General features: G+C 39.5%; 2 protein-coding genes across 2 annotated transcripts; both read right to left on the bottom strand.

The window, feature by feature from the left end:
• Positions 1–2,572: 2,572 nt before the first annotated feature.
• med28 (mediator complex subunit 28) lies at positions 2,573–8,947 on the bottom strand. The gene is made up of 4 exons (XM_061984553.1): positions 8,778–8,947; positions 4,976–5,042; positions 4,775–4,887; positions 2,573–4,696 (listed from the first exon to the last, which is right to left on the bottom strand). The coding sequence occupies exons 1-4, from the start codon at positions 8,934–8,936 to the stop codon at positions 4,493–4,495; spliced, it is 543 nt and encodes a 180-aa protein (XP_061840537.1). The 5' UTR covers positions 8,937–8,947; the 3' UTR covers positions 2,573–4,492.
• A 208-nt stretch (positions 8,948–9,155) lies between these two features.
• On the bottom strand, positions 9,156–19,663 carry lap3 (leucine aminopeptidase 3). The gene is made up of 13 exons (XM_061984551.1): positions 19,455–19,663; positions 19,245–19,360; positions 16,261–16,315; positions 16,087–16,192; positions 15,839–15,998; positions 14,422–14,586; positions 13,976–14,134; positions 12,231–12,355; positions 12,058–12,146; positions 11,872–11,974; positions 10,608–10,687; positions 10,421–10,533; positions 9,156–9,529 (listed from the first exon to the last, which is right to left on the bottom strand). The coding sequence occupies exons 1-13, from the start codon at positions 19,545–19,547 to the stop codon at positions 9,343–9,345; spliced, it is 1,551 nt and encodes a 516-aa protein (XP_061840535.1). The 5' UTR covers positions 19,548–19,663; the 3' UTR covers positions 9,156–9,342.
• Positions 19,664–26,518: the final 6,855 nt, after the last annotated feature.

Raw genomic sequence — 26,518 nt, 5'->3', positions numbered from 1 at the left:
TTGTTGAAAATCTTTAAAACGCCATCTACCTCTAACAACCAAAAATCTGTGAAAACTATGATGCTATGCTCCAAATTTAAACTATTTACTACTTATGAGCAGAGGTGGGACCAAGTCATTGTTTTGCAAGTCACAAGTAAGTCTCAAGTCTTTGCCCTCAAGTCCGAGTCAAGTCCCGAGTCAAGACAGACAAGCCCCAAGTCAAGTCCAAAGTCAAGACTGGAAAGTCTCAAGTCAAGTCCTAAGTCCTGCATTTTGAGTTTCGAGTCCTTTCAAGTCCTTTTAACCACAGACTAATATATTAACACAGATTGTGTATGCTTTTCAAACGCTGTATTTATTTATTAAAACAAGTGCATTTTAAATTGCAGGAAAGAAAATTGTGCTGACATTGCACTTTATAATAGCACTATTAACCAGTCATTTTAAACATTAACTCATTCCTTTACAGAACAAACACATTGAAAAATAAAGTGCAAATGTACTTATTTGTACAAAAGTGTTAACATTGAAAAAACATGACATATACGTGAACATAACAAAAAAGTTGTACTTTTTATGTCAGGGCCCTATGCTGCATTGCATTTGCAAAAGACCAAATTAGCCAAGAGTCGTCAGTCATTTGTGCACGATGGGGGCGTAGTATGATGCCACCATGGCTGAAAACTCGCTCCACTGGAGCACTGGAGGCAGGCACTGCCAAGACTCTCATGGCCACTCGGAACAGTGAAGTAAGAGTCTTCATGTTCAATGCCCAGAACAAAAGGGGGGAGAGAGTTGTTTTGGGTTGGTGCACTACTTGTAAGTGTATCTTGTGTTTTTTATGTTGATTTAATTAAAAAAAGAAAAAAATATATATATATTTCTTGTGCGGCCCTATACCAATCGATCCACGGACCAGTACCGGGCCGCGGCCCGGTGGTTGGGGACCACTGAGGTAAACAACCAACAGTATGTCAGAAAGCTAGCTAAAACGGTACACATATTGATAATATAGTATACATTTTAACTGACCTTTATTTTACTATTTTTGTCTTTTTTTAGGTGGCTAAAATACGCGGTGCTGCTGACCGCCGTCTAACGTTACGTGTGATATATTGACTAACGTAACCCTGCTTAAAAAATCACTGAACAAAAAGTATGAATAAGGTAGTGAACTGCAACAGATTCCCGTGTTTGCAATAACGTTATAACGTTAGCAGTGAGTTTACAGCCTCACTGATTTAACTACACAGCAAATAAAAGTCACGTTACTTAGCCAATAAACGTTATCTTACATTCAAAACTTACCGTTCTTTGTGCAACTTCAAATGCCGGACGAAGTTGGAAGTTGTTGCCTCTCCATCAGTAATTTTCGAACCGCATGTGTTGCATACTGCAAACCGTTTTGTGTTGACCACCTCGTAATTTTTATACCCAAACAAAATTATTTTAGGTATAATTTTTTGTTCACTGGCGTGTGGTTTGGACATGTCTTCTTTGTTGGTTGTCCTGCAATTTGATTGGATGAATGCTGTGTGATGAAAACAAAGTAGATCTAATTTGATTGGCTGTTGTACTGAGACCACACCAGCTGACACACGCAACGCTGATAGACAAGTACACAATGAAAAATACGGAGCGCTCCCAAATAACTTTTTCATCTTTGGGTTTTGGGGAAAGTAGCAAGTCATGTCAAGTCATGTCAATTCAAAAGGCTCAAGTCCAAGTGAAGTCACAAGTCATTGATGTTAAAGTCTAAGTCGAGTTGCAAGTCTTTTTACATTTTGTCAAGTCGAGTCTAAAGTCATCAAATTCATGACTCGAGTCTGACTCGAGTCCAAGTCATGTGACTCGAGTCCACACCTCTGCTTATGAGCATATAACTATACACATTACTACATATACTGTATATATGTTACATTCTACTATACCGGTAATTACTTTATAGATTTAACAACCCCCTGGCGCTGTATTGTACTGTTTTTGTACTTGTTTTAATTGTCCTTGTTCATATGTTTGATTGTAAATGTTGAACTTTATAAATAAAGGTGTGTATAAAAAAATAAACAAAAATTGTTGAACATGTGGCTATAACACTCCCTTGTTTTTTTATCTACCCCTTGTTCATGTTTGTATTCTTTTTTTTTTTCAAACAAAACATTAATTAATCCTTCAAATATGACAGAACATGACGTCGCAAGGCTCCGTCGTAAAAAAAATATTAAAAAAATACAAGTCCAGGAATTGACGTAATCTTTGCGCATGTATGGACCGAACGTGTCTTCCGGTACCGATCGAGTAGTGACACCGGCCACAGCTGAGAAACAGATATTAGGCAGACCTCTAGTTGGAATACTACCTCAAAAAACTAGGCTCTCCAAGTACCCCTATAATGACCAACATTAAAATACAGTAGCATATTAGGTCTAAGTATGCATTAACAACAAGGCAGAGTTGTTATTTAACGAGTGTATTATTTTAGGCCACTGTAATACTACACACAGAATCCAGGAAAATAAAACACTGTACTTGAATCAAGTGATTCTTTGGCGTTCCACTTGTGGTAAACATACCAGTTTGAGAATCACTGTCCCTTGTGTACAAAATAGGTGAAGGGGGATTATATTTATATAGCGCTTTTCTCTAGTGACCCAAAGCGCTTTACATAGTGATACCCAATATCTAAGTTACATTTAAACCAGTGTAGGTGGCACTGGGAGCAGGTGGGTAAAGTGTTTTGCCCAAGGACACAACGGCAGTGACTAGGATGGCGGAAGCGGGGATCGAACCTGGAACCCTCAAGTTGCTGGCACGGCCACTCTACCAACCGAGCTATACCGCCCCCAAGTAAGCAGTGTACTGACTTTTGTGAAATACTGTAGGAGGCTAGTAGTTTCTGGAATGGTGACAGCTGTGAAGCAGGCAAAAACAAGTCTGTCATAGTGTGAAGTCGCTGAATGCATTTGATGCAACAGCCTGTCAGCGTTCATTATTTTTATGATGTGGCGCCATCTTTAACGTTCAAGTAAGTTACACCACAGGAAGAACCTGGCTTTCTTTTAAATGTCAGCATTTTAATATCTGCACTGGTGTACAAAAACACAAAAGTCCAGAGTGAAGGAATACCGCAATATGCTGTTTGTACAGTAAAAAGAAAGCGAGGAAAAAAATGTATGTAAATAAATGAAAAAAAAAAGATGAAAAGATAGGAGTAAAACCACATACTGAGGGAAATTAAGTTAAAAGAATGACAAGGGAACAAATATTTTACCAAAAAACGGGGGAATTTTGAAAAAGTACATTTGTAATATTTCATGAAAAATACAAGTCATAAAAAATGACTTTTTCCTTATAATTAAGTTTTTACTGTCATAAATGTAAGCATGGTGCTAATACTTGCATACAATAGAGAAGGGGTCCCCAAACTTTTTGACTTGGGGGCCGCATTAGGCTAAAAAAAAAATTTGGCCCGGGTTGTGTGTAAAATATATATATACACACTGTATATACCGTATTTTTCGGACTATAAGTCGCAATTTTTTTCATAGTTTGGCCGGGGGTGCGACTTATGCGTGAAATTATCAACACATTACCGTAAAATATCAAATAATATTATTTATCTCATTCACGTAAGAGACTAGACGTATAAGATTTCATGGGATTTAGCGATTAGAAGTGACGGATTGTTTGGTAAACGTATAGCATGTTCTATATGTTATAGTTATTTGAATGACTCTTACCATAATATGTTACGTTAACATACCAGGCAAGTTCTCAGTTGGTTATTTATGCCTCATATAACGTACACTTATTCAGCCTGTTGTTCACTATTCTTTATTTATTTTAAATTGCCTTTCAAATGTTTATTCTTGGTGTTGGGTTTTAGCAAATAAATTTCCCCAAAAAATGCAACTTATACTCCAGTGCGACTTATATATGTTTTTTTCCTTCTTTATTAGGCATTTTCGGCCGGTGCGATTTATACTCCGGAGCGACTTATACTCCGAAAAATACGGTGTATATATATATGCTTCCCACGGGCCGGATTTTGGACTCTGGTGGGCTGTATCCGGCCCACGGGCCGTAGTTTGGGGACCCCTGCAATAGAGTAATTGATTGAAAAATCCCAATGGGCCTGTCAATAAGTTCCACTCCAGTCCAGTAGGTGGCAGTGTTGCGTACTGTCTCTCTCGCTGTTGGTTATTGTTTCAGCTCGATCTGGTGGGTCACTGCCTCGTTTGACCACAGTGCACATGGCAAAAAGTGAACATGATTCCTCATGCTTCAGCAAAATGTGAGTCCATAGTTTCATGGAAACTGGTTTAGTGAAATCATGCTAACTGATTAACCAGTCAAGCCTTGTTTCGATGGAAGTCGAAAAATAATGTGTTGCAAATGTTCAGTTTATGTTGTAGGCGTTCTCTGCTTGCCCGATTCGTTCAGCTCATTTTGACATGCAAGAGTAGTCCAAATCCGAGCGCTTCTTTGTGAAAGCACTTCTCCTACCCAGTTAGTTTGGCTTTAAAGGGGCGGGGGCCATACCAGCCGATGGCTGCTCTATGAAGCCTAGCGGTCCGGGGGGCGGGAGGTCCGAGGGCTTGCGATGCTGCCCGCTAACGTCCTCCAGCACTTGTTGCCAGTGGTGCAGTTTGGACAGGTGCTTCTGAACCAGCATCTCTTTCCTTTGCAGCTCGTTGCGAAGCTCCGACACATCCTGCAGCGAGAGTAAAAGTGCGAGAAAAAAAAGGTGACACAATGACCTAATATATGCTGCATGCGACTTTGCGGGTACCTCTTTGACCACCTGCTCTGGTTTCTGCACAGATAATTGGAGCCTTTTCTGCAGGAAGAAGCACTCTGTTTGCCGGGCCACATCCAGGAATTTTTGGATGCACTGATCCACACCTGTAAGCCACAATCGCGACAAAATATTAAAAATACTAAACATTATGCGAGAGTCGTGGTACAAAATCAAACATTAGAGCTCACTGACCGGTTCGGATCTCTTCCTGGTCGGTGCCATTGACATAGTCCTGGCTTACCAATGATGCGAAACATGCCTAAAAAAACGAATGCATTGGTTATTACAACATTTGACTCACTACCCTATTAAAAACGCAAGGTAACAAACATCAAAAAATGACTGCATTCATCAAAGTGTTCAGTTTTTTTTGCAATACTGTAATAATACTGCATTATCATACAAACCCTGTTTCCATATGAGTAGGGAAATTGTGTTAGATGTAAATATAAACGGAATACAATGATTTGCAAATAATTTTCAACCCATATTCAGTAGAATATGCTACAAAGACAACATATTTGATGTTCAAACTGATAAACATTTTATTTTTTGCAAATAATCATTAACTTTAGAATTTGATGCCAGCAACACGTGACAATGAAGTTGGGAAAGGTGGCAATAAATACTGATAAAGTTGTGGAATGCTCATCAAACACTTATTTGGAACATCCCACAGGTGTGCAGGCTAATTGGGAACAGGTGGGTGCCATGATTGGGTATAAAAACAGCTTCCCAAAAAATGCTAAGTCTTTCACAAGAAAGGATGGGGCGAGGTACACCCCCCTGGCATGGGTAACTTACACATCTGGGAAGGCACCACTAATGCTGAAAGGTACATACAGGTTTTGGAACAACATATGCTGCCATCTAAGCGCCGTCTTTTTCATGGACGCCCCTGCTTATTTCAGCAAGACAATGCCAAGCCACATTCAGCACGTGTTACAACAGCGTGGCTTTGTAAAAAAAGAGTGCGGGTACTTTTCTGGCCAGCCTGCAGTCCAGACCTGTCTCCCATCGAAAATGTGTGGCGCTTTATGAAGCGTAAAATACGACAGCGGAGACACCGGACTGTTGAACGACTGAAGCTCTACATAAAACAAGAATGGGAAAGAATTCCACTTTCAAAGCTTCAACAATTAGTTTCCTCAGTTCCCAATCGTTTATTGAGTGTTGTTAAAAGAAAAGGTGATGTAACACAGTGGTGAACATGCCCTTTCCCAACTACTTTGGCACGTGTTGCAGCCATGAAATTCTAAGTTAATTATTATTTGCAAAAAAAAAATAAAGTTGATGAGTTTGAACATCAAATATGTTGTCTTTGTAGTGCATTCAACTGAATATGGGTTGAAAAGGATTTGCAAATCATTGTATTCCGTTTATATTTACATCTAACACAATTTCCCAACTCATATGGAAACGGGGTTTGTAATTAAATTAATAATTTCTAAAGTGTCATAATATTCAAATGACACCAGAAAGGCATAATTCCCAGTTTGACTTGAACCTGGAAGCATTGGTTCCGTCACGGGACTTGAAAACCAGTGGTGGTCAACCAAGCCAAGATGGTTGTTGTACAGTAAGCAGCGCGCAAATTTTCCTGAGTACAAAAGAGGCTTAAATCTTCCTGCAAAAAGCAGATAAAAATCTAACTATGCAATGGAATAGATTCCTTTTACTTCATATAAAAAAGATTTGTCGAGTCGAGTGATATTGAGGATTATACGTCGGTCACGTTTCCAGACATATCGAACTATTGTGCTCCAGACGCAATTCTACAGGACAAAACAGATGGAAACTTGGAAAAGCATGGAGGTCTACAACTTCTTTGTGTGTGGCCTGGTCAAGGAAATTGGTATCAAGACTCTGTTGGATAAATATATGTGTTGTTTTTGCTCAGGTAAGGATGCTTTTCAAGATTTCGCGTCCACACCATGATTGTTGCTGTTACACGTAGCGTGTTTTTCGCCATTTTTGTAAAAATATAACTATATATGTCAACATTGTGTATGTGTAGAAATATTCATTGATGATTGTTGCCTTTGGTAAAATCTTAACTCTTGTAGGTTTTGCTCATAATTGCTTTATTTAATTTAGACTGGCCGAGCTGGTGCTTTTTATAATGCTCGTAGCAAACATGTGTTTAAGAAATACAAATACTATCAAAATATAAGTTGAATGGGAAATAATAAATGTTAAAAGTATATCAAACAAACCTTTAAAGAAGTGATCACTGCAAACTCATTCATTCTTCGACTCTGCTCCCTTGGACTAGAGCAGGGGTCGGCAGCCCAAAACGGACCAAAAATACAAAAAATAAATCTGTCTGGAGCCGCAAAAAATTAAAAGCCTTACATAAGTCTTATAATGAAGGCAACACATAACGTAAGTGTCTATATTAGCTCTATTAGCCTACTACTAAAATGACCATGTGTCGCAGGCTGAAGCAAATTTTCGTTGACAGAAATGTTGAAATGTAATATTTATTCTACACATTTTTACAACATTAGAAACTATTAGTAAATCCGAGGCTACTCAGAATGTGAGATAACTCCTGGAAATTACTGTCTTTTAATGGCCAAAGGTATAGATATGTGTGTCCAAGTTAAAGGAAACGGCAGGCTGTCTTCTTTTAGAACATTTATTACAATCTTTGGCGAGCTTGGTAATGTTTGCTGTGGTCTGGAACAACATGGCACACAAACAACTATCAGAAATGCACCCAATATTACATACAGATCATGTGTCATGAGACATCCATCCATCCCTCCATTTTCTACCTCTTGTCCCGTTCAGGGTCGCGGGGGGTGCTGGAGCCTATATCAGCTGCATTTGGGCGGAGGGCGGGGTACACCCTGGACAAGTCGCCACCTCATCACAGGGCCAACACAGACAGACAACATTCACACTCACATTCACACACTAGGGCCAATTTAGTGTTGCCAATCAACCTATCCCCAGGTGCATATCTTCATGCAAAACTAAATCATATACAAAGAAGATAAAAGTAAAGAATATTAAATTAGCTCATTAAATTAGCTCAAATATACCTACAAATGAGGCATAATGATGCAATATGTACATACAGCTAGCCTAAATAGCATGTTAGCATTGATGAGCCTGCAGTCATACACTGACGATATATGCCTAGTTAGCACTCCAACAAGTTAATAACATCAACGCAGCTCACCTTTGTGCATTCACGCACAGCATAAAACGTTTGGTGTACAAAATGAGACAAAGGAGTGGAAGATGTTACATGTAAACAAACTGTTGTGTGACAGTCCACACTATGGTGAGTTCAAGAACCGCCGAAATTAGTGGGACAAAACAATGTTCACCAAATACTCATCAGTGAAGCATACACACAAACGTATTAAACAGTGGGCTTTCTAACAATTCAGAATGTATGTGTCATGTTTGTCCTCAAAACAAAAAACATATTAAAAAAGTATTTCCCCCATTTTTTCCATTTTCAATCCTTTATTAAAAATGTCCCAGGGAGCCACTAAAGAGCCGCATGGGTTGCAGACCCCCGGACTAGAGTGTGAGCTGCTTTTATCGTCGTTTCGTAAAATCTTGCACTCTTCCCCCATTTTTGATTACCGGTCGAGGAACTCTGAAGAAACTATAATCCTTTTCGCGATTTAAACGATTCGTACAGCCGTACATTTTTACTTCGAAATAGGCTAAATGGCGCCTAGTACATTGAGAACAGAGCTAGTTTGACCACCACGCATATTTAATGAGCTGGACGGGAGCCGGACGTGACGTCAGTAAAATCCAAGCAAAAGCTTAATATAAAAAAAAATACTATACAAATTGTTCACATTTATTTAAAACATTATAATTATCTACATAGTCAACGAGGTATAATCATAACTAAAAATATACTATATAAGTGTAGAGATGTACATCATAATCTGTCGACTATCGTGCTAACAACAATTAGCACTAGCAGCTACCGCAAGATTAGCCTGTTAGCATCCCGCACCTCAAATGACGCCTCCAGTTCATCCACCAGCGTGTTGCTTCCCTGGCTCCGGTTCGCCGTACCGGGGAATCCGGGTTGGCCCGGTGCACCCGCTCCAGGGACGGTGTGTGGATTTGGCGGTTGCTGACCGGGAAACATACCGCTCATGGACGACGCCATCACTGGGCCGGATGAAATATACCGAGCTGCGGCTGCGCAGAGATATATACCCTTCTAACATCAACTTCCTGGATTGTTAGCGCATGTGCATGGGGCCTAATCAAGTTGTGTGCAGTATAGTGAACATTCCTGTCAATATTTAAAATATGAGCGGAACAAAATCTGTGATGCAAACACATTTTTTTCTACAAAGTTGTTTTACGATGAAACCCCAGTATGTTTGATCATAACATTTATTAGTATATACACTACATCAATCAAACAGTGCTGAATGGTCCTCTCAAAATTAACACAAATTATGTTAAAAACTAAGAATGATGATTTTTTTCCCCAATAATTTAGGTATCCACTACATTTTTGCATGTTTTAAGTTACCAATTGACCATTTATTGTGTTTGTCATTTGGTTAGCCTTGGTGAGCCAAGGCGGCTGCAAACTCCACCAGCGTGCGTGTTGGTCTTCCAGACATGCCTTTTTTCAGGTAGGGGATTTCATCTTTGTTACTCATCACTCCAGCAATGTCCAAGTGAGCCCAATGAGGAGATGTGACAAACTCTTTCAGGAAGGCAGCTGCCGTGCACGCTCCGCCGGACCTACGAGGAAAATTAACCGGTCAGACGGCATTAAAGACTACAAAAAATTTGGAAAAAGCTGTTAAGTTTGCAGATGCAGACGCTGCCATTAGAAAATGTAGTGAGTAGAGATGTCCGATAATGGCTTTTTTGCCGATATCCGATATTCCTATAATGTCCAACTCTTAATTACCGATTCCGATATCAACCGATACCGATATATACAGTCATGGAATTAACACATTATTATGCCTAATTTTGTTGTGATGCATTAAACAATGTAACAAGGTTTTCCAAAATAAATCAACTCAAGTTATGGAAAAAAATGCCAACATGGCACTGCCATATTTATTATTGAAGTCACAAAGTGCATTTTTTTTTTTTAACATGCCTCAAAACAGCAACTTGGAATTTGGGACATGAGGAGGTTGAGGGGGTAGCGGGGGTGTATATTGTAGCGTCCCGGAAGAGTTAGTGCTGCAAGGGGTTCTGGGTATTTGTTCTGTTGTGTTTATGTTGTGTTACAATGTGGATGTTCTCCCGAAATGTGTTTGTCATTCTTGTTTGGTGTGGGTTCACAGTGTGGCGCATATTTGTAACAGTGTTAAAGTTGTTTATACGGCCACCCTCAGTGTGACCTCTATCGCTGTTGACCAAGTATGACTGCATTCACTTGTGTGTGTGAAAAGCCGTAGAAATTATGTGATTGGGCCGGCACGCAAAAGCAGTGCCTTTAAGGTTTATTGGCGCTCTGTACTTCTCCCTACGTCCGTGTACCACTCCGTACAGTGGCATTTTAGTCATAAATTTAACTTTTTGAAACAGATTTCGATATTACATTTTAAAGCATTTTTCGGCCGATAATATCGGCAGTCCGATATTATCGGACATCTCTAGTAGCGAGATACGTACCGGCTGTACTTGCCGATGTTGTTGAGGTCTGCCAACTGGGAGTCCGTCACCTGTTTGGTGTAATGCTGGAACAGAGGCATCCGCCACACTCTGTCACCTGTCACCACACTAGCCTGCACACACACGTACACACACATGCTCTTTGTGTCACAAAGGAGGCACTGGGAGATGTGTTTGTAGTGCAGACCTTATGTAGCTCCCCCCACAGCCAATCGGAGTTTGTGAAGACTCCAGTCGCGGCTGAGCCCAGCGCGACATCCATTGCGCCTTGGAGACAAAGTCAATATTAACACATGGTCGTAGACAAGGTAATCAAATCACTGTTTCTGGGTGGGTTAGCAACTTAGTGGGAAAGTTGGTAAACTAGGATTTAATTAAAATACATTTTATTCCTGTTAAAATTAAATGTAGTGGTGTAAAGATACAAAATGTGAACTTGCTTCAAATTCATGTATTGTCCAGCCAGTAAACTATATATTAGGGCTCTCATAATTAACAAGTTAACTAATGTAATTAATCACAAAAAATATTGCGTTAATCAAGAACACACTTAAGATTATTATGCAATTTATTTCGATTTTTTAAGCAATAAATAAACAATACAATTGCCTTTGTGTGAAAATATTGGGATGTTTTCTCAAGCACATTTTAATTATGAAAGCGAGTAATCACCTGTAAATTAATCGAAATTACAAAATGTGATTAATCTGATAAAAAAAAGAAAATCATATGTGACCGACCAGGTGGGATATTCATTTTGTAGTTTATTTATATATATATATATATATATATATATATATATATATATATATATATATATATATATATATATATATATATATATATATATATATATATATATATATATCTCAGGAGATGAATTAAATTTTACCAATTTAAAAATAAATAAATAAATATATCAGCAGATGGAGTTTGTGAAGCCCTTTGAGACATTTGTGATTACCGGTAAAAGGCCTATACAAATAAAATTTGATTGATTTTAATCCAAAACGTGTGTAAAAAAACCTACCTTTTGTTTTTATCTTTAAGTAATTCCAATGTCAATGCAGCTATTTTTTCCTTTACGGACATGTTGGAATGTGAAATGGTAAATATGATGTCTACATTGTAACTAAACGCACGTATACCACCACAATTATTATTATTTTTGTAAAAACATACTTTAAATTATAAATTTATTAAAAAATAATGTCAATGTAGGACCAGTACTCAGAATTATTGAATTAAGTTCAAATTTAACCATGTGCTAAAAATGTTATATTTTGATGTCAAATGAATAACTAAATGGATGGTTGTGCATAACTACAAATTTGGCACACCAGGCATCCTGTAATTTATCAAAACACTACAAATAAAAATTCAGTTTCATCCAAAATACAACTGTGTGAATAACAAATGTTTTGAGAGTGGGATTCAATAACCAATTCCACCTGTCAATGTGGCGACGTTGACGACAGCTCTGGGGTTGAAAGTGTGTGCGTAACAAAGTGCGTCAGCGAGGATCAGCCTTCCCTCTGCATCTGTGTTGTCAACCTGCACGTTCAATAACATCAAAATACATTTTGAATACATATGTTAGCATAATATGTAGGGATGCTAAGGTCTAACCATGGTACCTGGATTGTTTTTCCATTCTTAGCCGTGACCACATCACCTGGTTTGGTGGCCTTTCCGCTGGGCATGTTCTCACAGAGCGGAGCCAGACCTGGGGGAAACAAAAAAACCCACAGTATTACCAATTGTTAATAGGTATCGCGAATGATAGCCCCATGCCAATCGAAACGCTCACCGATGATGTTGATCGGCAGTTTGAGGGTCGCTGCCGTGACGACAGACGCGCACACAGTGGCGGCTCCACCCATATCGGCCCTCATCATATCCATCGAGGCGGAAGGCTTCAGAGAAATGCCGCCGCTGCAGAGAGAAAATGTATGCAAACGCACCGGAGTCATCAGCAGGCTTTTCGTGGCCCCATTCAGGTCTTTATATTTACTTATTTATTAATAAACTCCAAAACGGCCCTCACCCCACCCTAAACTTAACATCACCGCCCTACATACACACACATTTATTATGTTTCCATGCACTTTAAAACTAATTATTCACATAATGACTTTGGAACTAGCCTTTTAAAAACACAGTCTCCATGATTTTGTATGGAAAAACTTATAATTAATGTAGGATTATCATTAGCGGATAATAATTATCATAATAATACATCATCAATATAATTATAATTTATAGTGCATATACTGGGGGTTAAGGCTCCCCTATCTTTTAAAAAGTGACGCATCTGTTTCAAACTTTTATCAAGGCTCTTTGAACGCACCACAATTGTGCTACTGTATCAGATGAAAAAGTGAAACCTAAACATAACTTTGTCCGATGCTGCCACACATTTAAAAAAAATATTTTTTATCTTTCTTCAATTACCTAATCCTGGTCCCCAAATGTTGGTGCTGTGTGTGAATGCATTATTGTGAGCTTTGAAGATGTCATGAAGTCGGTTGATAGGGAAGTGTTCCATGCTGGATTTGTCCAGAAGGAATGAACCATTTTGCATTTTTGCAAGGGGGTGGAGGTTGTGTTACACATTCCTAATTTGACTTAAACATTCTTATTATTGCTGTGATGAGGTGGCGACTTGTCCAGGGTGTACCCCGCCTTCCGCCCGAATGTAGCTGAGATAGGCTCCAGCACCCCCCGCCACCCCAGAAGGGACAAGCGGTAGAAAATGGATGGATGGCATTCTTATTATTGATCTTTGACAGCAAAATGTACAGTACAGGCCAAAGGTTTGGACACACCTTCTCATTCAATGCATTTTCTTTATTTTCATGACTAATTTACATTGTAGACTGTCACTGAAGGCATCAAAACTATGAACATGTGGAGTTATGTACTTAACAAAAAAAGGTAAAATAACTGAAAACATGTTTTATATTCTAGTTTCTTCAAAATAGCCACCCTTTGCTCTGATTACTGTTTTGCACACTCTTGGCATTCTCTCGATGAAGTTCAAGAGGTAGTCACCTGAAATGGTTTTCACTTCACAGGTGTGCTTGAAGCTCATCGAGAGATTGCCAAGAGTGTGCGAAGCAGTAATCAGAGCAAAGGGTGGCTATTTTGAAGAAACTAGAATATAAAACATGTTTTCAGTTATTTCACCTTTTTTTGTTAAGTACATAACTCCACATGTGTTCATTCATAGTTTTGATGCCTTCAGTGACAATCTACAATGTAAATAGTCATGAAAATAAAGAAAACGCACTCAATGAGAAGGTGTCCAAACTTTTGGCCTGTACTGTATTTTATCTGAACTTTTATGACGCCGTATTTTAAAACTGATGGATTTAAATAAAACATATAAAAAAATTCAAATCTTTACAAAATCCCAAGCCACCAAATTTAAAAAATCACGTAACGCACATGAATTTGTACATTTTACAGTCTGTTTTAAAGGGGTGGGCCTAAACAGCCGCATAGTGTGTTAACACCACGGGCTGGTTCTGGTCATGAGCGTGTTGCTTTTACCTGTCAAATGTGATTCCCTTGCCGACAAGAAGCAGCGGGGCCTGCTTGCTGTCTGGGGAACCGTTGTAATGCAGCTCTAGGAAGACAGGGGGCTCCTCTGAGCCTTTGGACACGCTGAGGAATGCTCCCATGCCTTGCTCCTCTATCCATGCCTGGGATCTGAAAGTGCAAAACAATGGATTTCTGTTGGACATAGCTGTGTTATCGTAGGGTGCTTTTTTTTACTATGCAATATGCATTTACAGCACTGTGATAAAATTGTGTATAGGAAAATTAATCCTAATTTTTCATTCAAACAATATAATTTTTTTCCATTTTTCGTTGAGAAGCCGCAACGAGTGGCCAGGCAATACTGATTAGGGGGGGAAAAAAGTATGCTGGTGTGTGGTCTGAACCAGTAAAATTCTAGCTGTACTCTGTAGGAAAACGTTAATAAACAAACAAACCTCTTTTGGACTTTGACCCGGTCACCATGCTGCGCCAACTTCTCTTGGATGGTGTTGGCAAAAGCAGTAGGAGTGATGTGATTGGCCGGGGCTTCCATGAGGAGGCGGGCCAGGTTTTGGCCTTCTGCGTACAGGACTCCTTTCGCCCACGCCGTCGAATCGGCACTAAGTTCAATCACACACATAAGAAATACAGTAAGGTGTTCCTTTTGGTGTGGCTATTTATTACATATTCTTTTATACAATATACATATCCCAAAATGGTATGTAACAAAATAACAGGTAATTTTACTGGGTGACTATGGACTTTGATACACTTATTAATAACTAATTGTTTAATGGAGAAAATAACATGTAATATTATCATAAAATTGTACTTTTACAAATAAAGCCCCTGTCCCCTCAATTAATGCCTTACCCCTGATAGACACTAGGTCAGTGGTTCTTAACCTGGGTTCGATCGAACCCTAGGGGTTCGGTGAGTCAGGCTCAGGGGTTCGGCGGAGGTCAAGACACACCCGACTCATCATGTAAATAAAAACTTCTCCCTATCGGCGTATTACGGATACGACAACAGCAGAAGTCACACTGATTTGCAGGTGTGTCATTTGTTGTGAGTTCATGCACTGTTCATTTTATGCACCAGTAAAAAAACATGGTAACACTTTAGTATGGGGAACATATTCACCATTAATGAGTTGCTTATTAACATGCAAATTAGTAACATATTGGCTCTTAACTAGTCATTATTAAGTGGCCTAGTGGTTAGAGTGTCCGCCCTGAGATCGGTAGGTTGTGAGTTCAAACCCCGGCCGAGTCATACCAAAGACTATAAAAATGGGACCCATTACCTCCCTGCTTGGCACTCAGCATCAAGGGTTGGACTTGGGGGTTAAATCACCAAAAATGATTCCCGGGCGCGGCCACCACTGCTGCTCACTGCTCCCCTCACCTCCCAGGGGGTGATCAAGGGTGATGGGTCAAATGCAGAGAATAATTTCGCCACACCTAGTGTGTGTGTGACAATCATTGGCACTTTAACTTTAAGTACTTATTAATGCCTTATTCGGAAAGGCCTTATTATAACCCTGACCCTCTAACCCTGGCCCTAACCCCTCACCAAATAACTCTAAATTAAGTCTTTGTTACTTAGAATATGTTCCCAATACTAAAGTGTTACCAAAAACATATAACTGTCTTGAATTTGAAAAAAAAAACATTTTATTTTTCACTAAAAAAGGGTTCGGTGAATGCGCATATGAAACTGGTGGGGTTCGGTACCTCCAACAAGGTTAAGAACCACTGCACTAGGTACTCTCTCTGCAGTTGAGTAAATAAACCCCATAATGGCCACCGTTTGAAGCAATAAGGCAGTGCAAAATGGTGTCGTAAAATAACGATTTCATGCCAGATGTACCTTCCGTGAGGCTGCACTGTCACTTTAGGCTTCTTCTTGGATTTCAGCTGGTCGTACTGAAACAAGCCCAGAAGAGCGCCCTCTGCTGCCGCCTGGGCATCGCCGCAGCCGTCCACCTCCACATGCGTCACCTCCAGGTCCTGAAGTACCCGACAGCCAGCTGAAAGCAAAGAAGCAGAACATCCGTCAACCAGGTTGGCCACCTAAGCGCCAAACATCTTCGGAGTGAGACAAGCAGGGCATCTTACCCGACACGGCTTGTCGGATGTTCTCCTTGGCAGTGTCCCAGTTCTCTGCCCCGCACACACCTGCTGTGGCATCATCCAGCCCGACCACAGCGACGCACGGGAACTCCTGGAGAACAGACATGTGGTAACTCCTCATGTTATGATCTTCTTTTTCTATGGCTGCCACTTTCTTACCTCGTGGATTCCGTAGAATATTCTGCTTTTGCCTTTCTTGAGACCCGGTCCGGAACTTTGAAAAGACAAGATTGCATGATTCTGTTTAGATACAGTAACTTTAGCAGAAGCATTATGAAAAATACTGACTGCGATGACTGTGTAAGAGCGTCGTCATCTGATGCCCTAAAACAGGGGTGTCTAAACATTTTGACTTGGGGCCCGCATTGGGCGAAGAAAATGTGTTTGAGGGCCGACAGAGAGAGAGGAAGAGAGGGAGAGAAAGAAAGAAACAAAGAGAAAGAGAGAGCCCATACATATATACAGCAAACTACCCATCAAATTAATACAAATTACAATACATTTTACAGTGTTCTTTACAGCATCCATCCATCCATTTCCTACCGCTTATTTCCTTTGGGGTTGCGGGGGGCGCTGGAGCCTATCTCAGCTACAATCGGGCGGAAGGCGGGGTACACCCTGGACAAGTCGCCACCTCATCACAGGGCCAACACAGATAGACAGACAACATTCACACTCACATTCACACACTAGGGCCAATTTTAGTGTTGCCAATCAACCTATCCCCAGGTGCATGTCTTTGGAGGTGGGAGGAAGCCGGAGTACCCGGAGGGAACCCACGCAGTCACGGGGAGAACATGCAAACTCCACACAGAAAGATCCAGAGCCTGGGATTGAACCCAAGATTACTCAGGACCTTCGTATTGTGAGGCAGATGCACTAACCCCTCTCCCACCGTGCTGCCTCTTTACAGCATATTACCGTAAATTTAAAAAAAAAAAACTATAATTTTTTTTGCGTTCAAATTCTGGCGCATGGTCAGGATTGTACCACCTCTGCCTCAATTTGAGCCAGGAAAAACCCTGCATTCAACTAGTTGTAAATCCATGTATCATCCCAAAAGTTATGAAAATATTTGATGACGGTTGAAAAGTTACTTAGTGCTGCTTTAAGAAAAATAGCGGCACACTTTTATTCGGGTATAAACGAATTGTACAGTTTACCTTGAAGACAAGAAAATATACTCGGATTATCTTATCTTGTCAGATATTATTGGGTAAAACGTTGAAGAAACACTGCAACTATACCAGCTCAGTGGGCCAGTGGTTAGAGTGTCCGCCCTGAGACCGGGAGGTTGTGAGTCATACTAAAAGACTATAAAAATGTCTTACCAAAGACTATAAAAATGCTTGGCACTCAGCATCAAGATTTTTCTGGGGGGAGGTTTGAGGTGGGCGGGGTCGGGTTGGGCGGGGCAGGCAGGGTTAAGGGGAGAGGAGTATATTTATAGCTAGAATTCACTGAAATTCAAGTATTTATTTTATATATATATATATATATATATATATATATATATATATATATATATATATATATATTAAAAAACAACAACTTGAATTTCAGTGTTCATTTATTTACACATAAACAGACACATAACACTCCTCTCTATTCATTGTTGTATTTGAAAGTGCAATGCTTTGCAGCCAGTAGCACAGCCTTTGAAGGAGCATAGGTGAAATTTAATTTGCAGGAAAGGAATGAATTTAGGGTTGAATTGTCCATCCTCGTTCTATTCTCTGTCACTATCTTTATTTGGACATTACTACTTGCCGTAGTTTTGAAGCAATGCATGGTGGGAATCCGGAAGTTGTGTGTCAGCGTATTAACGTGCCGGCTGGAATAAACACACGCTGAGAAATAGCTCCGTGCCTGCCTACTTTATGGGTTATAGATAAACCTATGGATAACAGAGACATATGTAATAGTCTCCTTCTTGTTGTGTGTGCAGTTGCGCACTGAGCTCCAAAAGCTGTAGATGTTATAACGTGAGTGGGCCGGCATGAAAAGTGGACGTGACGACAGGCTGTCCTTACTCAGGTCCGGTTGGAAATCGGGAGAAATTCGGGAGAATGGTTGTCCCGGGAGATTTTCGGGAGAGGAACTGAAATTCAGGAGTCCCCCGGAAAATTCGGGAGGGTTGGCAAGTATGGCTGGAGCCTATCTCAGCTGCATTCAGGCAGAAGGCGGGGCTGGCTCAGGGTGGAGGACAGAGTAAAACTTGCACTGAGCTTAGTCTATAAAATTCGCTACACCTCCCTGATACCGAAGTACATGTCAAACTACTTCCATAACGTAAATGACCGCCATAACCACAACACCAGGGGGAGCTCCACAAACCATGTTAAACCCAGATTCTGATCTAACAAAGGTCTTAACTCATTCTCCTTCTATGCCACATCAATATGGAATGCACTCCCAACAGGTGTAAAAGAAAGTGCATCTCTATCCTTCAAAACCGCACTTAAAGAACACCTCCAGACAACTTCAACCCTTGACTAACACCCTCCCCCCACCACATCCCCGGATTGTAAATAATCAAATGTATATACTTGTTCTCATGCTTTCTGAGCTCACTTTGTTCACTGCTCTCTGTACATATCCTACCAACTCAGACCTACACTGTTTAAATGTCAATTTCTCAGATGATATAATTGTTGATGACTGAAGTGCTGATATCAACCAAACCTAACCCAAACCCCCCCCCCCCACAACCCACCCCCCGGATGGTAAATAATGTAAATAATTCAATGTATATACTCTGATGATTAACTTGTGTGATGACTGTATTATGCTGATAGTATATATTTATACCATGAATTGATTAACGTGGACCCCGACTTAAACAAGTTGAAAAACTTATTCGGGTGTTACCATTTAGTGGTCAATTGTACGGAATATGTACAGTACTGTGCAATCTACTAATAAAAGTCTCAATCAATACACCCTGGACAAGTCGCCACCTCATCACAGACAACATTCACACTCACATTCACACACTAGGGTCATTTTTTTTAGTGTTGCCAATCAACCTATCCCCATTTCTGTTTAAATATACGACAGTATATTATTCATGTTATTTAAAGTCCTGACGCATGACTTGGGGGAAAAATGGCGACTAAACATGATAAAGAAGATAAACAAACATTTTTAGGAGTTCGGACAGTTTCCCAGACACTTTGCGGTCAAACCCTGCCGCAGCCTCCGTCAGTTGAAGATTCCCCTTCTCCCCCTTCTTCTCGAACACTCCCAGCACCAAACCCTGCAGAGAAAATAAACATTATTGAGTTTGTATAGAAGAAACCCGAGCGATGGAGACGCAGAAATACGAATGTTACTACTAGTCCGCGGCTCACTTTTCTGTCCATTTGGAGACTTGGAGAGGAACAAAAGCAGCGACCGCACTTCGTCCGCACCACCGGAAAGACGGCTCTCCTCAAAAGTAACATGCTTATCTAGAGACCATGTAGGAGCAAAGTACAGAAGAACGGAAACCAAAGAGTAAAAGGTCGCTGACATGTGTTATGAAGACAGGAGCAGCTGGGCGGCGTTCGTTGATGACGTCACCAACATGCGACTCCACCAGTCGTTTATTTACATTATGTGTAACTTGTCTCCTATAGAAGTAGACTTGTCTCACATCAACTTATACATATCAATATGATATTAATACATATGCATATATTAATAAATATACAAATACAAATGTAACATCCAAATAAATAACTTGTATAAATAAACGTGTATTTGTCATACTTGCCAACCTTGAGACCTCCGATTTCGGGAGGTGGGGGGTGGGGGCGTGGTCGGGGGTGGGTCAGGGCGTGGTTAAGAGGGGAGGAGTATATTGACAACTAGAATTCACCAAGTCAAGAATTTCATATATATATATATATATATATTAGAGATGCGCGGATAGGCAATTATTTCATCCGCAACCGCATCAGAAAGTCGTCAACCATCCGCCATCCACCCGACCTAACATTTAATCAGAACCGCATCCGCCCGCACCCGCCCGTTGTTATATATCTAATATAGACGATGCAAGGCATTAGTGAGGTTATAAAGCTTTTGCCTGTTAAAGAAAGGAGACTGATCCAATGCAGCACAGACATTCGCGTGCCACGCTGTCACGGCCCAGACGCACACCAGTGCGCAATCATATGGGAGCCGCGCTGAGCGCACCTCCAAGCGCGTCTCGCTGCCGGCGACGGCCGGGTATGGTGCCGACGCTCCAGCGCCATCCATTTTCAGGGCTAGTTGATTCGGCAGGTGGGTTGTTACACACTCCTTAGCGGGTTCCGACTTCCATGGCCACCGTCCTGCTGCTGTCTATATCAACCAGGGTGAGCCCCACCCCTTTCGTGAGCGCACTGCGCGCGGAGTGACCCCTGTTACGCGCCCCCGGCCACGGGGGTGGCGGGCAGGTAAGCTGCTTACCTGTTGCGCCGAAGGCGGACGAGGCGGGGTGTCGGTGCGGTGGGCGCGGTGGTGACCCTGGACGTGCGTCGGGCCCTTCTCGCGGATCGCCTCAGCTACGGCTCCCGGTGGGGCCCTCTCGGGGGAAGGGGCCTCGGTCCCGGACTCCGGCGAGGCGTCCCTTCTCCGCTCCGTAAAGTGTCCATCTCTTCTTCTTTTTTTTCTTCTGTTGTGGCATATGCTGCAGGTGCCTGCTCGTTTTTCGTATGTGGGTAACAACATTTAACTATGTACTGTATATATATTTCCGAATTGGTTTAACTGCCACCCGCCTGAATCTATTTAAAATCTTTTTTTTTTTTTTCAACCGCCCGACCCGACCCGACCCGACCCGCGGATAAAATCTAATTTTTTAAAATTTCATCTGCCCGATCCGCGGATAATCCACGGACTCCGCGGTTGTGCCCGCAAACCGCGCATCTCTAATATATATATATATCCTGAAAATATGCAAACAAAACTGTGTTTAGATCATTGATACTTCAAACTTGCATAAATAAATATTAAGGAATATAACATAACTTGGCTTCTGAGAGCTTCAAAATATAATGAATAAAATGCTAAACTTGTTGATAAACAAGCAATTATTTTAATAATTAAATATGGTCATTTTAAATGAATTATTATGATAATTTAGAATGAATTATTTCGAATATGTTTATTTTAATGTATAATTCTATGGCTGGATGTAATAAAGAGTCAGAAAAAATACAAATAAAAATACAATAAATGTTGATGTTTTTAGCAAAATATAGTAAAAATGTATTTATTTATTTTTTTTTTTTTTTTAATAATAGATATATTTATTTTTAGGTAAGATAAACATAATAATACAATTTATCTCTAGTCTGGATGATTTATTTCTTGTCACCCTGTTGTCCTCCCATCGTGAAAAAAGGCTGTCCTCACTCAGGTCCACATGGAGCTGGAGGGGGCGTGGCCTCCATCTCCGGCTGGAAATCGGGAGATTTTCGGGAGAATATTTGTCCCGGGAGTTTTTCGGGATTGGCGCTGAATTTCGGGAGTCTCCCGGAAAATTCGGGAGGGTTGGCAAGTATGGTATTTGTAAATATATTTTTGAGATTTGAAAATATATACAAATATAAAAATGTGACATACAAATAAATCAAGAATTTGTATAAATAAACGTGTATTTGTAAATACATTTTTGAGATTTAAATATAAATATTCTTGATTTTGTATTTGTATTTGTATTGAATTTGCATGTGTGGATCGTGTGACGGTCTCAAGTCGTCGTGTGGGTTCCAAGGACCACCAAGCACAGACATTCTGCGAGCAGGTGTAGACTTCTTTATTTTTCAATAAGAAAAAGTCTCTTTCGGGTTGCTTTTCAGCTCTGCCGCTTTCACTGCTCGATCCTCGGTTCGCTTTTCAGCCTTCCGCGTCGTCTGCGTCTGCTTCTCGCTTTCTTCCGCGCTGCATGCGTTGCTGTTGGCTCTCCAACTCCTTCTTCCCCGTCGTTCTCGGCTGCCGCCCTTTTACACACTGAGAAGAGATTACTCAATTGTGCCCAGGTGCGCGATCCACGCACCTGATCTTGTTTGCGGCGTCGAACCCGGCGCGCCCCGCCTCGCTACTTGTTCGTCGTCCACGCCTCCTCACCGCCATCTTGGAGCGGGCTCCGGTGTGCCATGCCTCGCTGTCGGACTGCCGGCCCCGCCTCTCCACAGATCGCTTTTTTGTTTTTGTGTCGATGAGACATTTCTCCCACAAACCAGATGTACAAATAAATGTGACCTACACACTCCCCTGAACAACCAGCAGAGGGCACTGCAGCCAGAGCGTTCTCGGTCATAGACATGGTCAGGCACACCAGGGAGGTTCATATGATCAGGGTCGCCGAAAAGGGGGGGTAAAGGAGACGGATTCTCGGGGCCCATGATGGAGGGGGGCCCAGAGAGGCCCCTAATGATGATGAAATTATAATACAGAAAAAATAATGACACTGTGTTGGGGGCCCTGTAAAGATTCTTTTCATGGGGCCCAAAATCCCTAGCGGCGCCCCTGCATATGATGATTGATATATGATGAAGAGATCAGTATCTACATCGGGACAAGGTCATTAAACAGCATTGATACAATAAAATAAGCAGCTAGCACGGTCTTTCAGATGAACTGGATAAATTAGCATTAGCTAATACAACGCTAACGTCAGCAAGCTCAGGCCCGTTGCGCGTTCTCTCTGTAAAGACGTGGATTGTTTTTGTGCAGAGAACTCCGGGCATTTTGCATATAATGCATGTAATGCTCTGTGACCCAGACCGCTCTGGCTGCAGTGCCCTCTGCTGGTTGTTCAGGGGAGTGTGTAGGTCACGTTTATTTGTGCATCTGGTTGGTGGGAGGAATGTCTCATCGACACAAAAGCAAAAAAGCGATCCATATATGCAAATTCAATATAAATACGAATACAAAATCAAGCATATTTATATTCAAATCTCAAAAATATATTTCCGAACACATGTTTATTTATACAAATTATTTATTTATTTGTATGTCACATTTTTATATTTATAAATTTTATTTGTATATATTTTCAAATCTCAAAAATATATTTACAAATACTCGTTTATTTATACAAATTATTTATTTGTATATCACATTTGTATTTGTATTTGTATATTTATTAATATATGCATATGTATTAATATCATATTGATATATATAAGTTGATGTGAGATAATTCTACTTCCATAGTCTCCAGGCAAAATGTTTTCTACATAAATGTAGATTAACAAAAGTAAAGCCTACATTTTCTAATTGGCTTACTGGTTTACAATTATCAATCAAATCTTGGAGAATGATTAAGAGTACAAAAGCCCTTAAATGGATATCTTTGTTAAATACTTTTAAAGTGATTTAGTTAGTCCTTTTTGTCTTAAAAAAAAAAAAAAAAAGTCATAATTTTTTTTTAAATTATTATTATTTATTAATATTTAATACCCTCTGTATTTGCTTTTGTTTTATTTCTTTGACGTTGAAAGTGCCTTGACTTTTGTGTGAATTATAAATGTATGTTTGTTGATCAATAAAAATAAAAAATAAAACTTTATGTGTAACTTCTGCCAAAAGAACAGAAAAAAATTAAACTGAATACAATGTGAATGGGTTGTCTAAAATATAAGTAAATTCATAAAATTGCCCAACAAATTTAAAACGTATTCAAATCCATTGTTAATTTTTGACATTTAATTGAAAGGTGTAGCAACATTTTTTACACTGGTCATTTTTCACAATTTGCATAATTATATTTATGGCTAATATTCAGTTTGATTATGATATCAATACAGTATCACAGTAACATACTACTATTTTGTTATATTTGTGATGTGGGCATGCCCTGTTTTGAACATCCACGTGCTTTCTTGCACACTAATTGGTCCAAATACCATTATTAAATGTACTAATTGATTCTATTCAAACGTGAACTATAAAGCGTCTTTATTGACCTATTCAAATGATAATGCTTGACAATATTTGAAAAATGTTTCCTATAAGTGGTGCTGTCAAATCACTAAGAAAAATAAGTAGATTATTCACAGTTTTTCATTTGGAATAATCATGATTAATCACAGGTTATTATCCCTTGATTGCTTAATTCAAATTGATTTGAAGAAGACCCCAATATTTGGACAAAATGTTATTGTCAGAATGTCCATCCATCCATCCATCTTCTTCCGCTTATCCGAGGTCGGGTCGCGGGGGCAGCAGCTTAAGCAGGGAAGCCCAGACTTCCCTCTCCCCAGCCACTTCGTCCAGCTCCTCCCGGGGGATCCCGGGAGGAGCTGGACGAATGTCATTCAGAAAAAAAAGAAAAAAAAAGTAGGCTACTTGACTGGATTACATTCATTTGCTCAAGTCCAGTGAGGGTATATTTTGAGGTCAAATTTGCCAGCGAAGACACTCGTTGGATTCTCTTTACTAATCTTTGCACTAATGTATGCATTGACCTGATCAGGTAACCATACAGTCAAAATAAATTGCGTGATTAATTTGCGTATATACATGATTAACGTGATCATTATTTGTGATTAGTCACATGAGTTAACTCGTTATTTTTAACAACCCTAATTATAAAGTATACAGTAATAGGTTCTTTACACAATTTGTTTAAATTCCACAATTAATCCACTATATTAATCCACCAATACCGGACCTCTTGATTCAACACGATTCTCGATTCAAACCAATTCTCACAAATTATTATCTAACTTTTTCTTTGGGTTGCACAAAATGTATATATATTACTAATGTTGAAATGTAATATGCAACATTAGTTTTAACAACACTACATATAACACGTTATTTATTAAGCACGTACAGCACTGCCAAATATAAAAATGTCTAATATATTTTAATGTTTTATTTCAGTATTTCATCAACTTTTTTCACCAAGTACTACCTCAGAAAATCATTGCTTTATTTGATGTTTTTAGCTACATTACTTGATAAAAATGTGTTTATAATCTATATTGGGTAAATCAGCTTTACTGATTTACCCAATATTTGGCGGGTCAATCATACCCCATTATGCATGTTTTCTTACCAACAGTCATACTGAGTATTCCTCAACTTTCTCAGTCTTCTTTGCCACTTGTGCCAGCTTTATTGAAACACGTTGCAGGCATCAAATTCCAAATGAGCTAATATTTGCAATAAATAAAATTTTCCAGTTCGATCATTAAGTATCTTGCCTTTGCAGTTTTGTTAATTGAATAAATCATTAAAGCTGATTTACCCAATATTTGGCGGGTCAATCATATGTCATTATGCATGTTTTCTTACCAAAAGTGATCGTTTTTAACAATGCTAGAATAAGCCTAAACTATGTTTTAGAAGATAACAGTCATGGTGAAGTCACTGAATAGCTTACCACAATCATGGTTTTAATATCGTTTTTCCTAAAACTAACATTGTTTTCAAGCAGACGGTCCCAAAAAAAATCACATAATGTATTGTTTTTAAAGAACAAAAAAAAAACATTGAATTGACCCCCAAAAAACAAACAGAGCAATGTATTAAAGGTACTTCACAGGTGTCATAGTTTTGATGCATTCAGTGACAATCTACAATGTAAATACCGGTAGTCATGAAAAGAAATAAAACGCATTAATAATAATAATAATAATAATACCTGGGATTTATATAGCGCTTTTCTAAATACCCAAAGTCGCTTTACATGTGTGTGTGTGTGGGGTGGGGGGGGGGGGTGGGGGGTCTGGGGGAGGAGGGACGATAAAAACAACTTTATTAGAGAAATAAATAAATAAATTAAAATAGAAATAAAAATTGACATGAGGTGTGTCTAAACTTTTGGCCTGTACTATATATATATATATATATATATATATATATATATATATATATATATATATATATATATATATATATATATATATATATATATATATACCGGTATATACATATTCCTCATGCATTAATTGACTGAAAGAGCGCGCTGATGTCACGTTATTTATGGGAAAATGCATCATTAGACAATATGGTTTGCCTGAGCAGCTAGGTGTAACCAAAAAATGGATTAGAAAGGACAGATTTGAAAATATAATAATTAAAAACAATATACATATATACTGTATATATATATTTTTTTAACTTGGGACTTCCCGTGGGCCGGATTTTGGACGCTGGTTTGGGGACCACTGGGTTACATGTTTAAATTACAAACGCAAATGGTAGAGTCAATATTTTGTTAAAAAAAATGTATTAATCTAATATACAAATATATAAATTAATAAGTAAAATGAAAAAAGTTAAATGAAAAATGGTAATCCATCTACATTGATACAAAACATTTGCTTACTTTTTAATTGTATTCTATTAGAAATACTTAATAATTATTTCTTCCATACGCCGCAATCTCAACACAGAGTTGTAACACTTGCCATGAAAACACTTTTTGGCC

Source organism: Nerophis lumbriciformis, linkage group LG25, assembly GCF_033978685.3.
Source record: "Nerophis lumbriciformis linkage group LG25, RoL_Nlum_v2.1, whole genome shotgun sequence".
NCBI lineage: Eukaryota > Metazoa > Chordata > Actinopteri > Syngnathiformes > Syngnathidae > Nerophis > Nerophis lumbriciformis.
Note: the sequence above shows the minus strand (reverse complement) of the source record. Positions and strands in the feature narration are given on the sequence as shown.

Bases quoted from the DNA above. Each gene is read 5' to 3' on its own strand.
- med28 (XM_061984553.1), bottom strand. From the start codon at position 8,936: ATGGCGTCGTCCATGAGCGGTATGTTTCCCGGTCAGCAACCGCCAAAT. The intron at 5,043-8,777 runs GTGCGGGATGCT...TCGTTTTTTTAG, and splicing joins AACTGGAGGCGTCATTTGAG to GCATGTTTCGCATCATTGGT. The intron at 4,697-4,774 runs GTACCCGCAAAG...CTCTCGCTGCAG, and splicing joins CAGAGCAGGTGGTCAAAGAG to GATGTGTCGGAGCTTCGCAA.
- lap3 (XM_061984551.1), bottom strand. From the start codon at position 19,547: ATGTTACTTTTGAGGAGAGCCGTCTTTCCGGTGGTGCGGACGAAGTGC. The intron at 19,361-19,454 runs GTGAGCCGCGGA...TTTTCTCTGCAG, and splicing joins GTCTCCAAATGGACAGAAAA to GGTTTGGTGCTGGGAGTGTT. The intron at 9,530-10,420 runs GTACGTATCTCG...TTTTCCTCGTAG, and splicing joins AACATCGGCAAGTACAGCCG to GTCCGGCGGAGCGTGCACGG.